The sequence below is a fragment of the Girardinichthys multiradiatus genome, chromosome 21 (genome assembly GCF_021462225.1).
Source record: "Girardinichthys multiradiatus isolate DD_20200921_A chromosome 21, DD_fGirMul_XY1, whole genome shotgun sequence".
NCBI lineage: Eukaryota > Metazoa > Chordata > Actinopteri > Cyprinodontiformes > Goodeidae > Girardinichthys > Girardinichthys multiradiatus.
Genome location: NC_061813.1, coordinates 20,785,515 through 20,805,678, shown reverse-complemented (window position 1 = coordinate 20,805,678; position 20,164 = coordinate 20,785,515). Strand labels below are relative to the sequence as shown.

Here is a 20,164-nt window from a genome sequence, read left to right as displayed (position 1 = left end):
ATTATCGACAGACACACAATCCTCCACTTCTGCCAGGAGTCCTTCGTGTATCCGGAGAAAAATGTCCTGTCCGGGCAAGTGGGCTCTCCCGACCCCTGTCTTCTCATCGAGAAAATTTGATCAATTGCATTGAGAGACCAGCTGACCAGATCCATATTTTGGAAGAATTTGGAAGATGTGCAAAAAGAGGCTCCAAAAAAAAGACAAGACACAGAGCTGAAGCAGGGCAGATATGGGAGGGGTGCGGGAGACAGAGAAAAAGCGTCCACCTCCACCGAGAGCAGGAAACGAATAATGGTGCTAGAGCCGGAGTTTGAAGCAGTGGAAACTAACGCAAAGGAACCACAACCAGTTTGGTGGAAAAACCCAGCATAATTAAGAACAGAACTAGAAAAAATGGGTCTGTTTAATGTAAAATCTTGATAAAATGTTTAAGAATAAGTTGGTGTGGACAATGAACGAATGGATGGATCTCTTTGTAACTGCAGCCTGAATAGTTTAATATTAAAAACATGCATCTGAGCTTGAGTCATATTAGCACCCCGTGGGTAACCTGTTACATAAAGCTGAACCTCTCAAAAAGATTCATGATTTTAGATTTTGATAACATTTAAACTGTATAGTCATATATTTTTTTAAAAGGAAGTGCTTAGCATTTTGAAAAAGTAACAGTTTCATGCAATTGTCAGAGCACTGCAGTATGGGCCCGTGGGGATTTAAAGTCAGGTTCAGGGAACCATTTAGGAACTTAGTTTTTTGCACTTATGTTCGTTTTACTTGTTAGCCCAGAGGTTTCCACTAGGAATGGAATTTTGGTGCTTGCTTCAAATACAAGTTTGCAATACATCTCCGTTTGCAAACTATATATACATCAATTGATTTTTGCTGTCATAAAAAACTGAAAAACATGCATTATAAATGTGAATTTTCAAAAAATAAAGCTTTTTAAATGTTAAAGAGATAAAAACAAAAGCCATCTGGTAAAATCTGTAAAATATAGACCAAAGACTGGTTGTTTCCCATCATCAGAAGCCAAGGTCAAGGTTTGTCCGAGTGGCTTCCAGTGACAGCATTTTTCTCATCTGCTTGACTGTGGCCTGACAGTGGAAGGGCGTGCCTCACATGGGCTTGACCCCACTCGGGCCAGTGGTTTTCTGACTTGGCACAACACTTGGCTGAGAGAACTGTAACTGTGGTGTGAGGATGGTGTAGTCTAAAGACTGCTTTCTGCTTTGTGTGGTGGTTTCAGAAATGTAGGGTTTCAGAAAGGAAGGTTCACTGTACGGTTCAACAGAAGTAGTCCAAATGTTTACCCAAAAGATACAGTTTCTTCACTTTTATAAGAACAAAGCTGAATATATTCTCAGTTGGGCAGCTGGGAAAATGTGTGTCATTTATATGAAGGTCTTTGACTGGGTATGCCTTGGCCAAAGCTTTTTGATGGAATGCATTTACAGTGTTATTCCCCCTCGTATTGTAAACATTAATAAGGTGTTATTTTAAGAAGTGTTCCTACCTGTAAGCTTGAAGGCTTTTAAAGGGTATAAAATGTGGTGTAAACAATGCCTTTACAAGCCGTGCTAAGGGCCATATCTCTCAGGAGTGTGACGGGCAGACTTGTTTACAGCCACGCAACAAGCTCAGTTTTTTTATTTTTTTATCTTCCCTGAATGGCAAACACTTCCTTAGAAAGATGAGAGAATAAACAAATGGGCTCATAGCATTCATAAATGTAACAAGCTGTAGTTAGAATCAGGGATGCTTTAATTAGGCATTTGGGGATGATTCATTTAAATATAAAGGCATCCAAGGTCTTTGAGCTTTATTTCCAAAACCAAAAAAACTCCCTCTATCATTGTCCAAGGTCAGCTGTGTTCAATCCATGTTTTATTTGAATTGATGACAAGATCCAAGTGGAATAAACGAACCCTGTTTTTTTTTCCTTGTGGATATAAATGTCTTTGATAACTACAGGCACAAATTAAACCTTTTATGCATAGTTGTTGTTACAGTGCACATTTATTCAATTCTTTATCTGTGTATGTATTGATGACATACTTGTACATAGGGGTGTTTTAAAATGATAGAAATGGTATTATGATATTTTTTACTTTCCCCCAAAAGCAATTATTTGACAATACTTAGTTGGGTCTTTGAATCATACTTAAAATCATAAACTGCATCACCCAATATCTGCCTGACATACCATTTTCAGTGGTTAGAAGTAAATTGACTTCGAACAGGCTTTCCTATTAAATTGAAATGCTACTTTCTGTACTAAAGAGTGTTATATTTTCATCATTTAAACAACAAGACAACACATCTTTAATCAAAGATGTTTTGCTTTAAAGGAAGCATTATAATTTAATGCTAAAATTAAGATTAAAATTTATTTCCTATTTTGATTGAAGCTAGACATGGCGTAGGCTGAATTAACATATACTCTGGTATCAAATCGGTTGATTTTGATATATAGATTTTTAAAAACATTACCCAACTAACAATTTGATTGTTTCAAAAAGATCCGCTTGTCTTCAGTTAAACATTGTTTTGTCAAACCAAAAACCCAACACTAGGCCAGGGCTACTTTACTTACAGGAATAAAAAATAAGATTATCCTGTGTGTTTGTCCAAAACGTAGGATGACTCTAGACAGTAGCTGGTTAGTCCAGTACTAACTGTTTGGAGATGTGAACCAGTTTTGTTGTCTGACAATTTTACCAATGTAGATACTGTAGTTTTCTTGAAAATACTTCAGTTGTAACTATTTTTGTAGGAAAATATATTTTCTGTTCAGGGACTATAATAATGTACTTTACTGTTACAAAACAATATTTTTGCAGATTAGTTGAATTGTTTATTCCAGTTTATTTATTTTTATTTTAAGAAGTTGATGCACAATATCTGACAAAAAAAATTATATAGCTTATGTAGTGGAGCTAACATCTACTGTAAGTCAAATGAGTAGGATACTAAAGTGTCTATGAATATTCTACAGTAAAGGAATGATGGGATTTATTAAAACTAGTGATGGCAGAGCTGAGGATGATAAGGGAGATGAAAACGTTGAAGCAGCTCAAGATGCTGACAAAGTTGACAACTGATAAACTGAAGCTCAAGGACAAAACATCAGGACATGCCCCCATCGCATGTCCTCCTTTTTATCAGAACGGTTTACGTAAGAGGTTGTGTCTTGGCAGAAAAAAATGTTTTAGGATAAAACTATTTAAATATTGTTTATTTTCATTATGTGTTGCTAAAAAGGCTATTATTTTGCAGTGCTAAACTGCTTGAGTGCTGATAGGCATCTTATGCGCTTTTTCCACTGGCTCAATTTGGCCTGACCCGGCTCCACTCGGCTCGCTTCGTGAGCATTTCCATTACTGTTGTTTCAGTACCAGTACCTACTTTTTTGGTACCTCCTTCTTAGCAGGGCTAAGTGAGGCGAGTTGGTGCTGTACATGACTAAACTGTTCACTGATTAGCCGTGGGCGCGGCCACCTGTAAGAGTCGACCAGCGTAAAAAACAACCACAATTTTTAAATGTGCATTCAAGCTAGTGAGAGAAACATATGATGGAGTCCGTACAGTTATCCGGAAAAGTCACCCCTTGGAGCAACGACGAGGTGCAAGCTTTTCTGGCGACCATAGGAGATTGCAATATTCAGCGGCAGCTGGATGGGGCGACAAGGAACGAACATGTGTTTGCTGATGTAGCCGATCAAATGGCCAGCCAAGGTTTTTACCGCACACCGCGGCAGTGCTTCATTCGCGGTTATGCAGCATGACGCATGATGCTTTAAAGCCGTGCCTCCAGGAGGTGTTACCTTCAGCGGAGCAAAAGCGGGTCTATGGAAATGCAACACACAACGTGCAGAGCCGTGGGGAGCTGTTCCGGGCTGGCCAAATCGAGCCATTGGAAAAGGGGCATTAGTCCTGATGCAACAACATTTGTTTTGGGTTGTGTTTTTGAGACAAACTTTTTAAGACAAGTTGAGACAAATTGTATTTCAATGAGTGGCTTAAACACCGATGGTGCGGTAACGTGAGCTTGCTCCGTTTTATCTGTGTTTTCCAACCTCTGTCTCACTAACCTGCTTAAAATATATCTACATAGTCTAAAACATACATATTCACATTAAACTGTGATATCATTAAATATTTTTATTTTTTATTTTTTTGGTTGTTTGCCTTGCGGCAAGAAGGTCCTGGGTTCAATTCCCAGCCTGGGGTCTTTCTGCATGGAGTTTGCATGTTCTCCCCGTGCATGCGTGGGTTCTCACCGGGTACTCCGGCTTCCTCCCACAGTCCAAAGACATGCCTGTTAGGTTAATTGGCAACTAAATTGCCCTTAGGTGTATGAATGAGTGTGTGCATGGTTGTTTGTGTGTTGCCCTGTGATGGACTGGCGACCTGTCCAGGGTGTACCCCGCCTCTTGCCCATAGACTGCTGGAGATAGGCACCAGCTTCCCCGTGACCCACTATGTAATAAGCGGTAGAAAATGACTGACTGTTTTAGTTTTATTCTTTCGTGTCATTTTTTGCAGTTTATTAGTTTTAGTCATTCTTTTAATTTTTAATTAGTAGTTTATTTGGTTGTTATTAGCCTTGTTAAAGAGTTTATTGACTAAAATATTTTAACTAAAGTTGAATTTTGTTGTAAAGAGATTCTTGTATTTGGTGAGAAGTTGTTTGTGTTTATTTTGTTGTGTTCTGTTCTGTGTGTAGTGCCTTCTGTTTGAGAACGCCGTAGCACAAATTCACTCCATTTATTGTTCTATAATACTACACCTTACCATGCCGGTATTCATAAAACAATACTAACAGAGAGCTGTTTGGCTATTAATACCTTATAATCAAGTGGTACCCCCACTTTGTAATTTCGATCTAAATTATTAACTTTGTTAATAAAAGCCTTTGGTACTTACTACTGTTAATTCATAGCCACACCAAAACTATTGTTGCACATCATGTGTTAGAAGCGTCTCTCATCCATTGGCCCTTAAATACACATAAGGTTTAAAGGTTTTACTGGGTACTAATTTGTGGCTTCATCGCAGTTAGTTTTGCATAATTCATTCTATGCCCTTAGGCCACAACGCTGCTCCAGAGATGTGATTTTGTATTTGTAAAAATGTGTTTGTTTTTCTATGCTTGATATAATATTAAGTAGAGCTTAGATGTGTGCATGACAGTTAAAGTGACATTGCATTTTATTTTTGATTTATTTAAACCGAACAGATATTTGTTTTTTGACCGCTCTTTTCCACAGACCAATCTGAGCAAATAGTTGCCATTCCTGCAACTCCAAATAACCATTAAAAGGGAATTGGGTTGTACTGCAACGTGATATTTACACCATACACAGAAAACCCATTCATGTTTAGGAATTGGTTCCACATCTTGCCACTGATGCCATTTTGATGGCTGCCAGACTTGAGACTGGCGTGCCTTATGATGCTTGCTGTAATATTCATACACCCTGTCATTGTGTCTTTGCCTCAGGTTCTGTGTCAAAGTGGGGAATTACAAATGGTATGTGTGTGATGGATGATTTTGTTGTGAGGAGGTGGGAGACACAGGACTTAAGGGGATGAGCCAAGACCGAAAAGAGGGGCAGGGTGGAGGGGGCTGTTTTCATGTTGGCCTTATAACCCTTGTTGCGTTTCCTGGTATTCATCCTAATCCGTCTGTGTGTGTTCATGTGCGTGCTCGGGATCATGCCTTTGTCTCGTCAGCAGCCAATCCCTTGATTCAGCTGCTGCGCTGTCATGGCCTGATGGGATTACATTATCACGTTCATTTAACCATGCAGATGATGTGAATCCACGTAACATAGAAAGCAGAAATGAAATCTGGTGAGGGAGATGGGACATACTGTGAACATACTGGCTGGGGGAGTTGTCCTACAGTTTCATTTCTGCTATAATGTTATTTTTAGCATTTTTTTGTCCAATTGAAAATTATTAAAAGTCGTTTTGCAAAGACATGTTTCTAATTCTGCCACACTTCAGAAGTCCAGAGGCTGGACCAAGTACAATCGTATTAACCCCAATGAATGTGATTATAGCTCTGTATACCCAGCTGCGCAGCCTTGGGAGGGCCCATCCATTCTGGTTCTAAATGTTTATTAATGCTTCCTTGGCCATGGCCATAAATACTTTGAAGGTTGTTGTGGTCAATTTAAACCTCTTTGTACTCATTTTTCAAAACAGACAACAAATATTCTCTCATTATGTCTCTCACACACATAAAAAATTACCATACACCCACCACAGACTTAAATGCACTTTATAGGAATTGTATGTAATAAACACTTTCAAGCATAATTATGAAGTGAAAGGAAAATGATGTGTTTTTTCAAATATGTGAAAGTGCAGAATGCATTTTCTGTCCTTCCCCTTTACCACAACACCCTTTAATAAATTCCAGTGCAGCCAATTGTCTTTAAAAGTCACCTAAGTAGTAAATGCAGCCTACCTGTGCAATTTAATCTCAGTAAAATCCAACAGTTCTGTGAAGGCCTAAAAGGCTTGTTAGAGAACATTAGTGAGCAAACTACATCATGTAGACCAAGGAATACAGCAGACAGGTTGTGGAGAAGTTCGAAGCAGAGTTAGGTTATAAAACATCTCATGAAGCAATGTTTGATTGATTGTTGGAAAAAAATATCCACTGAAACTGACAGGGTGGCAAATGAGATTCAGCCAAGATGCAAATAGTAAGTCTGGAGTAGCTGCAGAGATCCACTGCTACGGTGGGCGAATCTTTTGATAGGACAACTATCAGTGCTGCAATCCACAAATTAGGCCATGGAAAAAGTGCTCTGAAATCACCCTGACCAACCAGTTAAAACAGACTGGTGGCAGCATTGAGCTGAGAGGATGTTTTCTTCAGCAGGGAAGCTGATGAGAGTTAATGGGAAGATAAAGTTAAATACAAGACAATACCAGAAGAAAACAGGTTCATCTTCTAGCAGACAATGACCCTATTCATGGAGTCAATGTTATAATGAAGTGGTTAGGACCAGTACCCAATAATTTGTTAGTATGCCCCAGTCAAAGCCTAGAGCTAAGTCCAATTAAGAAACTGTGGCAAGAGTTAAACCATTACTTTACAGCTGAATGCAAATGTACACCATATTTTTTTTTAGAAAAATCAGAAATTGCATATTTTAATTTCACCTGTCTATTATGCACTACTTTGTCTTGATCTACATTATAAATTCACCACATGATATTTTGCCATCTCTGGTTGTAATGTGAAATAATTAGAAAAAGTTCATTAGGTATAAATACTTTTGCAATGCATTGTACAGACACGGACAGGCAAACACACACACACACACTTTATCACCTAGCAAATCCCCCCTGTTGAGTCTGAGAGATTTATGGGGAAAAGCTGGGGTTCGTCAAGTATCCTCGCCCTCTCTGGGGGGTTGTCACAGCTATATTTGTATGCTGAGGATCTTCTCTATGGTGTAAAAAAAAAAAAAAACAAGCCCAGTGGAGCAAAAGGATTTGCACATCTAAAACTTGGTGTCTGACCCATAAAATGAGAGCAATGTCTCTTAAATAAGTAGAAATCTTTACGGAGAAGATGGTCGTGACCTCTTGGATATTTATGTCACCATGGCTAATTAAAATTTATTAGCTTGATACTTGGCACGTTTTTTCTCTGTCATGATTTGGTACCATTCACTGGAGACTTGATAAATAACAAGGGAATGTGGCTTTGCATACATGTCTCTCAGCAGATAATATTGTTTGTTACAACAGCTAGGGTTTGTTTTTGTTACGTGAGTTGGAGGCGGCAGATGTCCTTTGGAGGATCCTCTTTTTTTTTTTCTTTCACGCTGCTTGTCTTCGTTTTGAACGGTTCAGAAATTCCACTTTTGTCACTGAAAATGGAAGTGCTGGCTTTTGATGCAGTCGAGGGAGAGAGTATTTAAAATCCTGTCTGACAGGTGTGCCTGAAGAAACAGATAATATTTTTTGGAGAGGATGTTCAAGCTGTCCTCTCCCTCTGTTCTGGCCCTGGAGGATAGCTCCAGGAAAATAAAAAGAAATGTCTCTTTGAATGATTTTGTCTGCAATGACTAATAAAAACATAACCTCAAGTTTCTGCGACAATACAGTTATAAATTCTTACCTAGATTAAGTTATCTATATAAGGTTATTGCTCCTTGTGTAAGTAGTACTAAGACTGGATATTATGACACCAACCGTCAATGACTGTTTGACCACCCTCAACTAAACGTATCGGGTAACCAGACGGTAGATAGTCCCTCCTCATCATTTTATTTGATTGGTCAAGGTAATGGGTTAGGCACTAGGAGAACAGGCATGTTGTGGATAAGATGTCACTGCCTGTCTGGGATATCTCTGTCTCATTTTAATTTTGGATTATCTCCTTTCAGCACAAGCCCATACTCAGGCTCCATACAAATGTTGAATCCCATCTACCATAAAGTATAAATTTCCTTGAAACCTCTAAAAAGTAGGATATGAAAATTAAAGGAACCACTGACACAAAGTGAGGTATCCATTTTTCACTGTCACTTTGTTGATGGGATTTTAGCATGAGGAGTGTGGGAATCACTAATATAAAGTGCTTTGATACAAGTAAATAATATGTTTAGATGGAATTTTCATTTTTACTGTATATTGTTACCAACTATTTTTATGGCTCATTTATTACAAAAATAATAGTTTTTTCTTGTACAAAATGTGAAATGTTTTATGTTTATGTAAATTGTGCTGTTATTTTACCTTATTTCATACGGTGAGTGTAGTGAAGTTATTTAGATGCACTATAATACTGTGATGAGCAGATGAAAATAGCAGCCAGTGGCATGAGGTTGGCTTCCCGCTGAGCTAAAGATGCAATCTCTACATTTAGTCACAGCCTTCATTTAAACCTCTGCATTTACCCTCAACAGAATTATCCCTATGTGTCAATGTTTAGAAAAATAGACTCACAGTTTGAATTTCAAAACCATGCAAAAAGTTAAATCTTCTTTTGCAACTTTATAATTGAACAAAAAGATTCATGGTCTGAACTATTCCTGTCCAGTTTTAAATTCCTGATATTCTGGTTATAGAATTAATTTCAATTGCTTTACTCAATCAGAAGACAACAGTAATTAATGTGGACATATATTAATACATTCTTATTTAGGCATCATATTTTTGTTGTCTTATTGTTGTTCAAGATCTTAAATTGTGAAAGTGGCATCATATTTGCTTTAGTGGTTAGCTCAGTCTACTGCAAGCAGCACTTAACGGAGAGAGATGGCAAATGTGATTTGCCAAGTGGAAAGAGCAAACTCTTTGCTTTTGGTTAGTGTAGATATATTATATATAATATATATTATATATATACTTGTACTCGTCGTCAGGACCATCGCTGGGGCAGCAGACTCCCTTTTTTATATATTTAGCTTCTAAATTCAATTCAAATTCAAATTCAAAAATACTTTATTAATCCCAAAGGGAAATTAAATGTTGTTGTAGCTCATTATGAAGGTTTCTTCAAAGAGCCGTTGTAGATGCTGATGGCTGTGGGCAGGAAGGATCTCCTGTAGCGCTCCGTCTTACAGCACATCTGAAGAAGCCTCAGACTGAAGACACTCTGTTGTTGTAGGACAGTCTCATGAAGAGGATGCTCAGGGTTCTCCATAATGTTCTTCATTTTATGAAGAATCCGTCTTTCCACAATGATTCCCAGAGGTTTTAATAGGTCATTAACTCTCTAGCCAAGTAGATTTTCACTTGTAGAACAAATTTTGCTTGATGTTTTTGTTTAAATAACTACAACCAGTTTAGAAGTGATCTGGGCGTTTAAAAAAAATAGGAAGTAAGATAGTAAAGTTTGTTAGCAGGCAAGGGGGAGGGGAGAACAGTCACTGGAAAGCAGGGTTTTACTTTTAAACAAATGGTCTTTAGGATCTAATATTAGCACAGTTACTAACAGTCTCCATGTGTTTTTTCTAGACTTCTGAGACTATTACCTTTGTGCATTCCAAAAGGTTGCAGAGATTTCCAAATCTAGCACATTTCTAAGCGGAGAGAGGTTGAAAAGTTAAGACAATGAAAAAGAGCAACTTTACTGTGGGACATTCAGTCTTATTGTTATCCGCTAAAGCTTGGTCAATTTACGTTTTCTGTAATTCTAAAAACCATCCTTAAGGGAGTTATTAACCTTTTCTGTAGAAGTATATAATGGCGAAGGAGAGAAATGACCAGTATCTGCCTCACTGAAAATAGCTCACTGGAAATAGCTAACTTTAAGTCATCTTCCCTTAGTCCCAACTAACGAACCAAAGAGTGTTTTTGACCAAGTAGGGTTTAGGTATGCCAGGTCACTGCTCAGGGCCAGTCAAGCTGATAATTGCCTGGTAATCACCAGCCGATTTCCCTGTGCCTTTCAAGAAGGGATTTAGGTTGAACAGTCATGAATGATTTTTGACTGGCAAAAACACTTAAAACTGAATAACAAAGACATAAAGAAAGCGATGTGTTTTTCAGTTTGAAGATATGCTGTACTAACAGAGTGAAAAGACAAATTTGTAGCTTTAAGCTTCACTGGTCTTAAAGGCCAAGCCTTTGAGCACTGTAAAAATGGTTACACTTTAAACTCAGACTGTGCTTTCATCTGCAGTCAAAGCTGCCCAGATAGACTCACTGTTGTTGTGTCTTCTGGTGTTTTTCGCAGAGATGGAGCCATGGATCTTCAGGTTCAAAGCAGAAGGCACGGTGGATTATTCACAGCTGACCTTTGACCCTGGCCAGAATGAACTGATTGTCGGCGCCAGGTAACCTGGGTCCATTATTGTTTTTCTTAATTCTTTCTTTTGCTTCTGTGTGGTTTCCCCATTCCCTCTTTCGTTTCTTGCCTTTTATTCGATTGTGCCTCATTTTATTATTATTATTTCTCTCAGAGTTTGCTGCTGCATTGTGTGTCTTTTTGAAGCTCAGCCATATGTGTCTATGTCAGTTTGTGTGCATGTACATATTGCTTATGCTACGGGAACTTAACAATTTTCATTATGTGTTTACCTTTGTAGTATAATAGAGACTGTTACTTTAATAGATCAAAAAACCCTCCCTTATTGTGAGCCATGAAACTAAGGGTAAAAACTTGGTTTGGAGTTTTAGTTAAAATTCTGGAAAAACCAAAATGGTGTTGTAGTTGTTTTCTTTTTTTGCTGTTTGCAATATATCTGTGACTTAGATACAACATTTGTCTGCATCTAAGTCAAGTTGATCTACAAACATTTAGTAAAAGAACAAGACCAAACTGTTTTATTCTCATACTCGTCGTCTTCCGCTTAGGCGTCCAGGAGGCATCCGGTATAGATGCCCGAGCCACCTCAACTGGCTCCTCTCGATGTGGAGGAGCAGTGGCTCTACTCCGAGCCCCGGCCGGAGGGCCAAGCTCCTCACCCCATCTCTAAGGGAGTGCCCAGCCACCCTATGGAGGAACCTCATTTCAGCCGCTTGTATCCGGGATGTCGTTCTTTCAGTCATGACCCAAAGTTCATGGCCATAGGTGACCGGCACAGCGCCCCCATTACCGCGGCCGCCGCACCGATCCATCTGTCCTCTGGTCCCCAAACCAGACTCCCTCTGGCCCTTGGCTGCACCTAGAAATCCTGTCCATAAAAGTTATGAACAGGACCGATGACAAAGGGCAGCCCTGCTGGAGTCCAACGTGCACCGGGAACAGGTCCGACTTAGTGCCGGCAATGTGAACCAAACTCCTGCTCCGCTTGTACAGAGACCGGATGGCCCCTAATAAAGGGCCCCTGACTCCATACTCCTGGAGCACCCACCGCAGGGCATCACGAGGGACACAGTCGAATGCCTTCTCCAGGTCCACACAACACATGTAGACCGGTTGGGCAAACTTCCATGAACCCTCGAGTACCCTGTAGAGGGTATAGAGCTGGTCCAGTGTTCCACGGCCGGGACGAAAACCACACTGCTCCTCCTGAAGCCGAAGTTCGACTATCGGCCGGACTCTCCTCTCCAATACCCTGGCGTAGGCCTTACCAGGGAGGCTGAGGAGTGTGATCCCCCTGTAGTTGGAACGCACCCTCCGGTCACCCTTCTTATGAAGGGAGACCACCACCCCAGTCTGCCAGTCCAGAGGCACTGTCCCCGACCGCCATGCAATGTTGAAGAGGGGTGTCAACCATGACAGCTCCACAACATCCAGAGACTTGAGGTACTCAGGGTGGATCTCATCCACCCCCGAAGCCCTGCCACCGCGGAGATTTTTAACCACCTCGGTGACTTCAGCCAGGGTGATGAAAGAGTCCAACCCCGAGTCCCCAGTCTCTGTTTCCACCAGGGAACGCGTGATGGCAGGATTGAGGAGATCCTCGAAGTACTCCTTCCACCGCCCGATAATGTCCCCAGTTGAGGTAAGCAGCCTACCACCCCCACTGTAAACAATGTTGGCGAAGCACTGCTTCCCCCTCCTGAGGCAGTGGACGATTAGCCAGAATCGCTTCGAGGCCAACCGGTAGTCCTTCTCCATGGCCTCACCGAACTCCTCCCAGGCCCGAGTTTTTGCCTCTGCCACTGCCCGGGCCACGGCACGCTTGGCCTCACGGTACCCGTCAGCCGCCTCAGGAGTCCCAAAAGCCGACCACAGCCGATAAGACTCCTTCTTCAGCTTGCCAGGGTCGCTTACTGCCGGTGTCCACCACCTGGTTCGGGGATTGCCACCGCGACAGGCACTGTAGACCTTACGGCCGCAGCTACGGGCAGCAGCATCGACAATAGATGCGGAGAACATGGTCCACTCTGACTCTATGTCTCCAACGTCCCTCGGAATCTGGTCAAAGCTCTCCCGGAGGTGGGAGTTGAATACATCCCTGGCCAAGGGCTCCGCCAGACGTTCCCAGCAGACCCTCACTATGCGCTTGGGCCTGCCAAGTCTGTCCGGCTTTCTCCTCCTTCAGCGGATCACACTCACCACCAGGTGGTGATCAGTGGACAGCTCAGCCCCTCTCTTCACCCGAGTGTCCAAAACATGCGGCCGAAGGTCTGATGATACGACAACAAAGTTGATCATTGACCTCCTGCCTAGGGTGTCCTAGTGCCAAGTGCACTGATGGACACCCTTATGTTTGAACATGGTGTTCATCATGGACAATCCGTGACTAGCACAGAAGTGCAGTAACAAAACACCACTTGGATTCAGATCGGGGAGACCATTCCTCCCAATCATGCCTCTCCGGGTGTCACTGTCGTTTCCCTCATGGGCGTTGAAGTCCCCCAGCAGAATAATGGAGTCCCCAGGAGGGGCACTGTCCAGCACCCCTGACAGGGATGCCAAGAAGGATGGGTACTCCGCACTACCGCTCGGCCCGTAGGCCGAAATGACAGTCAGAGACCTGTCCCCAACCCGAAGGCGCAGGGATGCGACCCTCTCATCCACCGGGGTAAACACCAACACAAGACGGCTGAGCTGGGGGGCAACAAGCAAACCCACCACAGCCCGCCGCCTCTCCCCGTGGGCCACTCCAGAGTAGACGAGAGTCCAGCCCATCTCGAGGAGTTTTATTTGAATATAGATTAATGCAGTGTTTATCTGCAAAGCTGTAACTAAGTACTTTTAAAGGTTTTTTTGCAAACATTCTTTTACTGCCAGTTTCATTTGCCAATTCTGTCTCCACATTCTCCCAGTATTTCAAGAGGAAAAAGATAAAGTGAAAGACAATTAAATCTATGAAGAGATGTGGTGAGATTCAGCGTGCCACCTCAACAGCTGCTAAGAGTCTAACTGTGTCGAGTAATGCGATAAGATTGATGGCAGCAGGCTGGGTACAAAGTATGAGAGATAATGGGAAAAAAGTGGGATCGATGTAAATATCAATACAGTAAAACGGGGGGCCATTGCCACATACAGACCTTCTCTGATGGCTGCTCCTCAGGAGATTGATGGGTGTCTGCAAAACTATTTGGTATGAATAGAATAGAATAGAATAGAATAGAATAGAATAATGCTTTATTTTAAATTTTAAACTTTATAACCCATGGTTTTCACTCTGAAAATAGATATTTGATTTACAAACAGTGATGATCGCTCACATGGAAGATAGACACTTTTTTTAAACACAGAAATAGTTGTATTCTATTAGGCATCCTTAGCAATCTTTGTAATTTGCTGGCTCCTTTAGAACGTTGTGATGGCTACAGGTCAGTTTTCCTCTTTACCAGTTGTGTATCCACGTCAGACCTGCACATTACCTCAATGTTCACATTTGTTCAATGTTGTAAAAGAAACCTTTTCCTGGGCTTCATCATTGAATATCACTTCATTTTTGTCATTGTGGACCAGCTGCAGGTCCACAGGGCCCGAAACTGCCCATTTCTGTTTTATAGTATTTATTAACAATCCAGATTGTATTTGATTTTATTGATTATATTTGTCTTAGAAAACAACCTAAGTCACATTGTTCAGTTTTCTTTCTGAAACAGGTTTAATATTTCCTGAAAACTTCTAAATGCCCAAAGGGCTGTTTGAGTAGACCAGAGGTGATTTGAGAGCTTTGAAGGATTTGGAAATATTATCTCTCTGGCTTTCTTATCTAATTTTAGTTTTTAAAAATGTACGGTGAAGTCAAGCCCTTTTGGCTGTCCTAGTTATAATTTACTAAAAATCTGGCCATCTATTATTTTATCAGTTGTACATTTCAATCAGCAATTATTTCAGACCGTTTCAGGACTCTCAGCAAAATTACTTTGCACTAAATCGCTTCAACTAAACTACAAAAAATCTTGAGCAGGGACTGAATACCGTCACTTATCAGATCTCTAGAACTACTAGTGATCTGTGCTACTACACTGCTAATGAGGTGGAAAAAGGTTAATTGTATGATAGATAAATGCTGTGACAAGACAGACAGAAACATCATTACATTTTCATTTGTAACAAATAAACCTTTCTATCTACTCACTTGTTTCTTTGCTTCCTACAGAAATCACCTCTTCAGGCTCAATCTTGAAGATCTGACATTGATCCAGGTAAGTGCTAATTCTCTTCTGCACTGCCAATCCACAGCCTGATTCACAGAGTTTTTCCAGTAAATTTGTACTTGCTGCATCTGCTCATTTCACTCTCATGGCAAAACAAAACCCCGCCTGCTTTTGACAAACATGTGTTGGTTGTTGCACTATGCTGCCAGCTTCTACAACTTCAGGCTGTCCCAGTCAATTGAGTTAGAATTTCATACGTCACAACAACTTCACACAGATTGTGAGAGCAATGTTGTGTGTAGCTGTCAGAGCCTCTGGTTGAGACACAAGGGGAGGGAAAGTGGTAGAAATATTCTCCATGTCTAAATCCATCTTTTAAGCTGCTTGTATATTATAGCAGTGCTGTGAAAAAGTGTTTGCCTCCTTACAGATGTCTTGTTTTTTTGCCTTTTTAAACATGTCAAACATTGTGGTGGTACTGTGATGATTTGGGACTGCTTTGCTTAGACAACTTACCATAATTGATGAAACCATGAATTCTGTTTCCTACCAGTTTGTGACTTTAAGTTTAGGCCCACTTGTATTGTGCGACAGGACAACAGTCTAAAGAACAGCAAGTACACCTAAAGAAGTCGGGTGTAATGTCCTATAGTATGACCTAGAGAAACCTAAAGAAAATTAGGTCAAAAATTCTCAATGATTCTGTGATCTGAAGCATGATCTGTTCATTCATGACTATCTTGTGAAAGCTATAAGTGATCTGTTAAATTTCCTTTATTTTCCCATACCTGTGGCTTATACATGTAAGCATTCATGTACTCTCTCTAAATATTTCAATTTTGTACCTTTTAGGCTCTTTACACAATTTAAGTCCTACATGCTAAACTAAGCATTTTGTGACCCACTCTTACCATACAAACACTGACATGGTGATCGCTTAATTTCCAGGTGGACTTCTTTGATGCTTAGATAGCTTATTATATGAAGGGGGAAGGAGAGTAGCGTGACTCGTTTAAAGGGGCAAAAAAGGAGGACATATGTGACATGAAGGGAAAAATAAGAAAAACGGCTTGACAAAATAAGAAGCGAGACCGAATCTGTTGAGCAGGAAGGCGTGCTGGGCAGCATACAATGATGGAAAAAAGAAATGAGAGAGCGGGAAGAAAGCAGTGAAGCCCCCCAACAGAGAGAGGCGAGGATTCATTCAAAGTCTGTCTTTTGTGGTCTCTCGCTGGGACACAGATGCTTTCTAAAGATGCTCCGTCCCATCCTCACTCCTCTGTTTGGTCCTGCGCTTGGCTGGTGCTGAAGAATCAGAGAAGGGATTCCACTGAGGCAATCAGCCCTTCATCTCCAAGATGTCTTTTCCTAGAAGAATAGGATTTGGTAATCCCTGCCAGTGCCTGGGACAAATTAAATATGGCCTGTGCACAAAGTCACTGCTTTGCATTAGATTGGAAGTGGACTGTAGAGTCAAGAAGTAAGTTCAGCTGCTGAATTTTACTGAGAATAAGTGGTTCTTTTCCATTTACATTGTTTAAAGTCTTTTTTTCTTTCCGTTTTGCTATTCTGATGTAAAATACATTAATTGCAGAGACTTGTTTGCCTCATTCCAATTGTTGCTTGGTATGAAAGGCTTAAATGAATTTCCCCTTTGGCATTGTCGCTTTGCCCACATCACATGCATCACAGATTGATCAAATAGATTTACAAGGGACTGTTGTGCTGGGAGTGCAGGACCCAACATAGAAAGTTCAAGCACAAACAGTTGTTAGAAGTTCAGTGAGGTTGATTTTCAATTGCAACTGTTTTCAAAAGAGTTGCAAGAGATTCTTTTTTCTCTTTCCTACAGGAAGATAATCTTGCTTACAGCTACACCTAAGCCCGTCTTTGTGACTTTACACTACTAAGTCTTGTAAGATCGTGCCCAGTGGCAGCGGTTTGTTCTCACTAGGCCATATCAACATTGTAAAGAAGGTTGGACATGGCCTAACAAAGTATAGGAATATGAGTTAAGCATAATATAGTTTGCTAAACTAAACTAAAACAATTACAATTTGACTAATGACTGACCTCATCTTGTACAGTTGTGGTCAAAATACATTCATCACAGGCATGAATGCTGTGCTAAGTTTGCTAATGATTAATTTGAACACTTCATTTTCCAGGGTAGTAACATCCATCAACACACAACTGCAGTTAATTAAAAAATAACAATGTATTGCTGAAGTTTGATTTTATTGGGGATTATTTTAAATCCTTAAATCCTACAAGCTCAAATATATGCACACACCCCTGCTAATATTTGGTTAAATGTCCCTTCGCATGCTGCAACTTGAAAAAAACACATTTTGTCATCAACAAGCAACTGGCCTCATCCTGGCTGAATATTTGAACTTTTATCTGAATTGGTAGTTCATTTAAGTTGGTTTGTTGGCAAGGCTTTATGAAAGTAATTTCAGATGCTTTATGTTAGCATGCTTTATTCATTCTAAAACCAGTTTTGATGTGCATTTTGCCTTTCAGTTGTTTTGGACCACCTTGTTGTGCTCCAAGTTTTAACAATCTAGCTGATGACCTGAGGTGGAGTTGGGAAATTTGGAGTTTGTCCTTTTTATTCATTATTCCATATACCTAGTGGAAAGCCCCCAGTAATAATGGCAGCAAAACACAACCATATGGTACAACTTAACATTTAACATCATAGGGCAATCTGTACACTGATTTTGGACCCGATGCCTTTTTTGTGGTTGGCGCTCTCTTACTCTTTGGCTATGTAAAACTCTATTAACTGTGGATTATAACAACGGTGTTCAAGCAGTGTCCAATTTTCGTAGACTCCAGCCCTGGTGGGTCTTAGATTGGTTATGACCAGTCTATCCAATTTCCTTTTGTCTGAGGATGACAGTTTGGAACTTCTTCAAGGGCTTGGGAAAGTGATGATAGATCAGAAGTTAGTATTATTGTTTGACCAATGATCTTAGTATCTGCAGGTGTTTAGAAAAAGATCCAAATGACTTAGCCTACTTGTGTAAATCTATAATTCTCTTTAGACATTCACTGAGTTCCTTGGACTGTCCCATTATGTCCCATTGTGTCCCATTGTGAGTTCATATTAACAAAAAATATAATAACATTACTGCCATTATGGGTGTAGTCTTGACCTGAATTGTACCTGCATGAAAACCTCTGTTAAAAATGAAACAGAGACCATGGATTTCAGCAGCATGAAGGAAACACAGCTGCACTACTGTTAGCTATAAGTTTTATGAGCTTTAGTGCATCCACCATACTGGAAATTGATCAATTCAGACCTCCAGAGACCTCCTTTTTGTAAAAGCCCTCCTTGCTTGTTGACAAACAGAAAAAAGAATAAAATATAAAAAAGTATAAAATGCTAAACACATCAGAATTGAAGAGACAGAGAGACAGAGTTGATGTTATGTTGATGTCTGTGAACTTTTACATTTTTATTGTCAGTTTGCCTTTGAAATCTACCCCAGAGAATTTGGCATCAGTAAGTCCTTGGAGTAAAAGAGTTCAGTCCAGCTGGAAAGAAAAAAGGCTGTCTGATGGACTGGTTACAAGAAAGAATAAATTTTAAGCAGAGGATAGAATTTAACTTGAAATAAATTCAAAATTATTTAGCATGTATTCACAGTGAATGGCAGACAAGGTTGAAGCTGGAAGAGTCAGGCCTTGAAACATAAGTCTCCCTCAATGGCCTTGATTGAAGTCAATATCTGGTACTTATGTTTCTGCAGTGTCTGAATCAAATGAAAAGGCCTTCGTCTCCTTGTCAACCTCTGCGTTCCATCCTCATTGATGTGGGTATTTTTCTGCTTGCTTGAATTTCAAACCTGTGATGCTTAATGGAAAAATAAAGACTTAGCTCTGCAGCATGCACAACTAATAAAACATTTAGACATATCATTGCCAAAGATATAGAAAAACATTTATAAGTACAGTTTACTTTTTCCTCTCAGTTGAATATCGTATTATATTCCTCATCTGTTCAGTATTGTCCTTTTGACTCCCTTATTCAACTCCTTGAACTCTGCTCAGCTCCAAGAAATCAGCTGCTGCAAACCTTGAGCAGGCGAATCAATACTTTGCTTTTTCCCTATTATTGTGGCAAGACTGAATAAAAGTCAGGCAAAGCTGACGCACCACTCAGCCTCATGTCGACATCTGACTGCCAACTTCTTACATAGTTTTTGTCTTAAGTCACTGCATTTTAAAACATTTATTATTCACCTTCAAGGACTAAAGATGCACAGTTTTCCATCTCTAGTTTTTGTAAAGCTTTCACCTGCTAATTCTGGGTCCAGAGCAGCTGAAAGAGGGATACTAATTAATCAGTTACAGAGCTGAGCAGAAACACACAAAGACACCCTGGGAAGTATCTAACAGAAATCCAACACAAAATAACTCAAGATGTAGAAAGAATATAAACACACAAAAGAATAATCTAATAAGGAAAACGATTTAGAGGACAAGGAAATGAACTGAAGACAGCAAAAACTAAAGAACATAATAAACAGCAATTGATTAGAAAAAATACACACAAATCAGAAATTTGAACCCCAAACACCCCAGGATCGTGACATCTACAACTTCTTTTTGTACGTTGTTTTGCTGGTAAAAGAAACAAGAACAAAAGCTCTTTCTATTTTCACATGATGGATTTTATGCATGAATATGTGGTCTCTTGCGATTACAACTTGTCAGCCAGAAAATTAGCCCTGATAATAATTAGTTAGCCGAAATCATCCTCTATTGCTCTGGAAATATCGCTAATTCAATTACATGCACACTAACTTAGTCACAGAAAAGGAATAACATAGCTTGATTACCATTGGAGCCACAGATGCCAGAACATTAAGTAATACCATAATGCCATCTTTAAGCAAGAGGGATGTCATTCAGCTTAGTAATGAGAAAAACTACACTGACTTACGGTGTTCTGATGACAGTGTAGTAACTCAGACCTCCAGGCTTACTGAGGAGTAACATCAAGACCAATTTCAAGTGTAAATCTTTCAGCAGCTTACGTCAACAGACATCAGTGTGAATTGTAAATATTGTGCGACCACATCAAAAACCAATATGAGCTACTCATGAGTCTTATTAGATCGTCCCCCCTCCCTCAAGTTTTGTCCAGCTCTTC

General features: G+C 40.2%; 1 protein-coding gene across 2 annotated transcripts in view; it reads left to right on the top strand.

Annotated features, from left to right (window-relative positions):
* sema5a (sema domain, seven thrombospondin repeats (type 1 and type 1-like), transmembrane domain (TM) and short cytoplasmic domain, (semaphorin) 5A) overlaps positions 1-20,164 on the top strand; it is a 242,647-nt gene that overhangs the window by 67,129 nt on the left and 155,354 nt on the right. For both annotated transcript variants that reach the window (XR_007035752.1, XM_047349930.1), the window contains exons 3-4: positions 10,718-10,817; positions 14,997-15,042. Coding sequence is in view for 1 of the 2 variants with exons in the window: in XM_047349930.1 (XP_047205886.1) it covers positions 10,718-10,817; positions 14,997-15,042 (146 nt within the window). In the remaining variant the exon portion in view is untranslated. The remainder of the gene's footprint in view (positions 1-10,717; positions 10,818-14,996; positions 15,043-20,164) is intronic.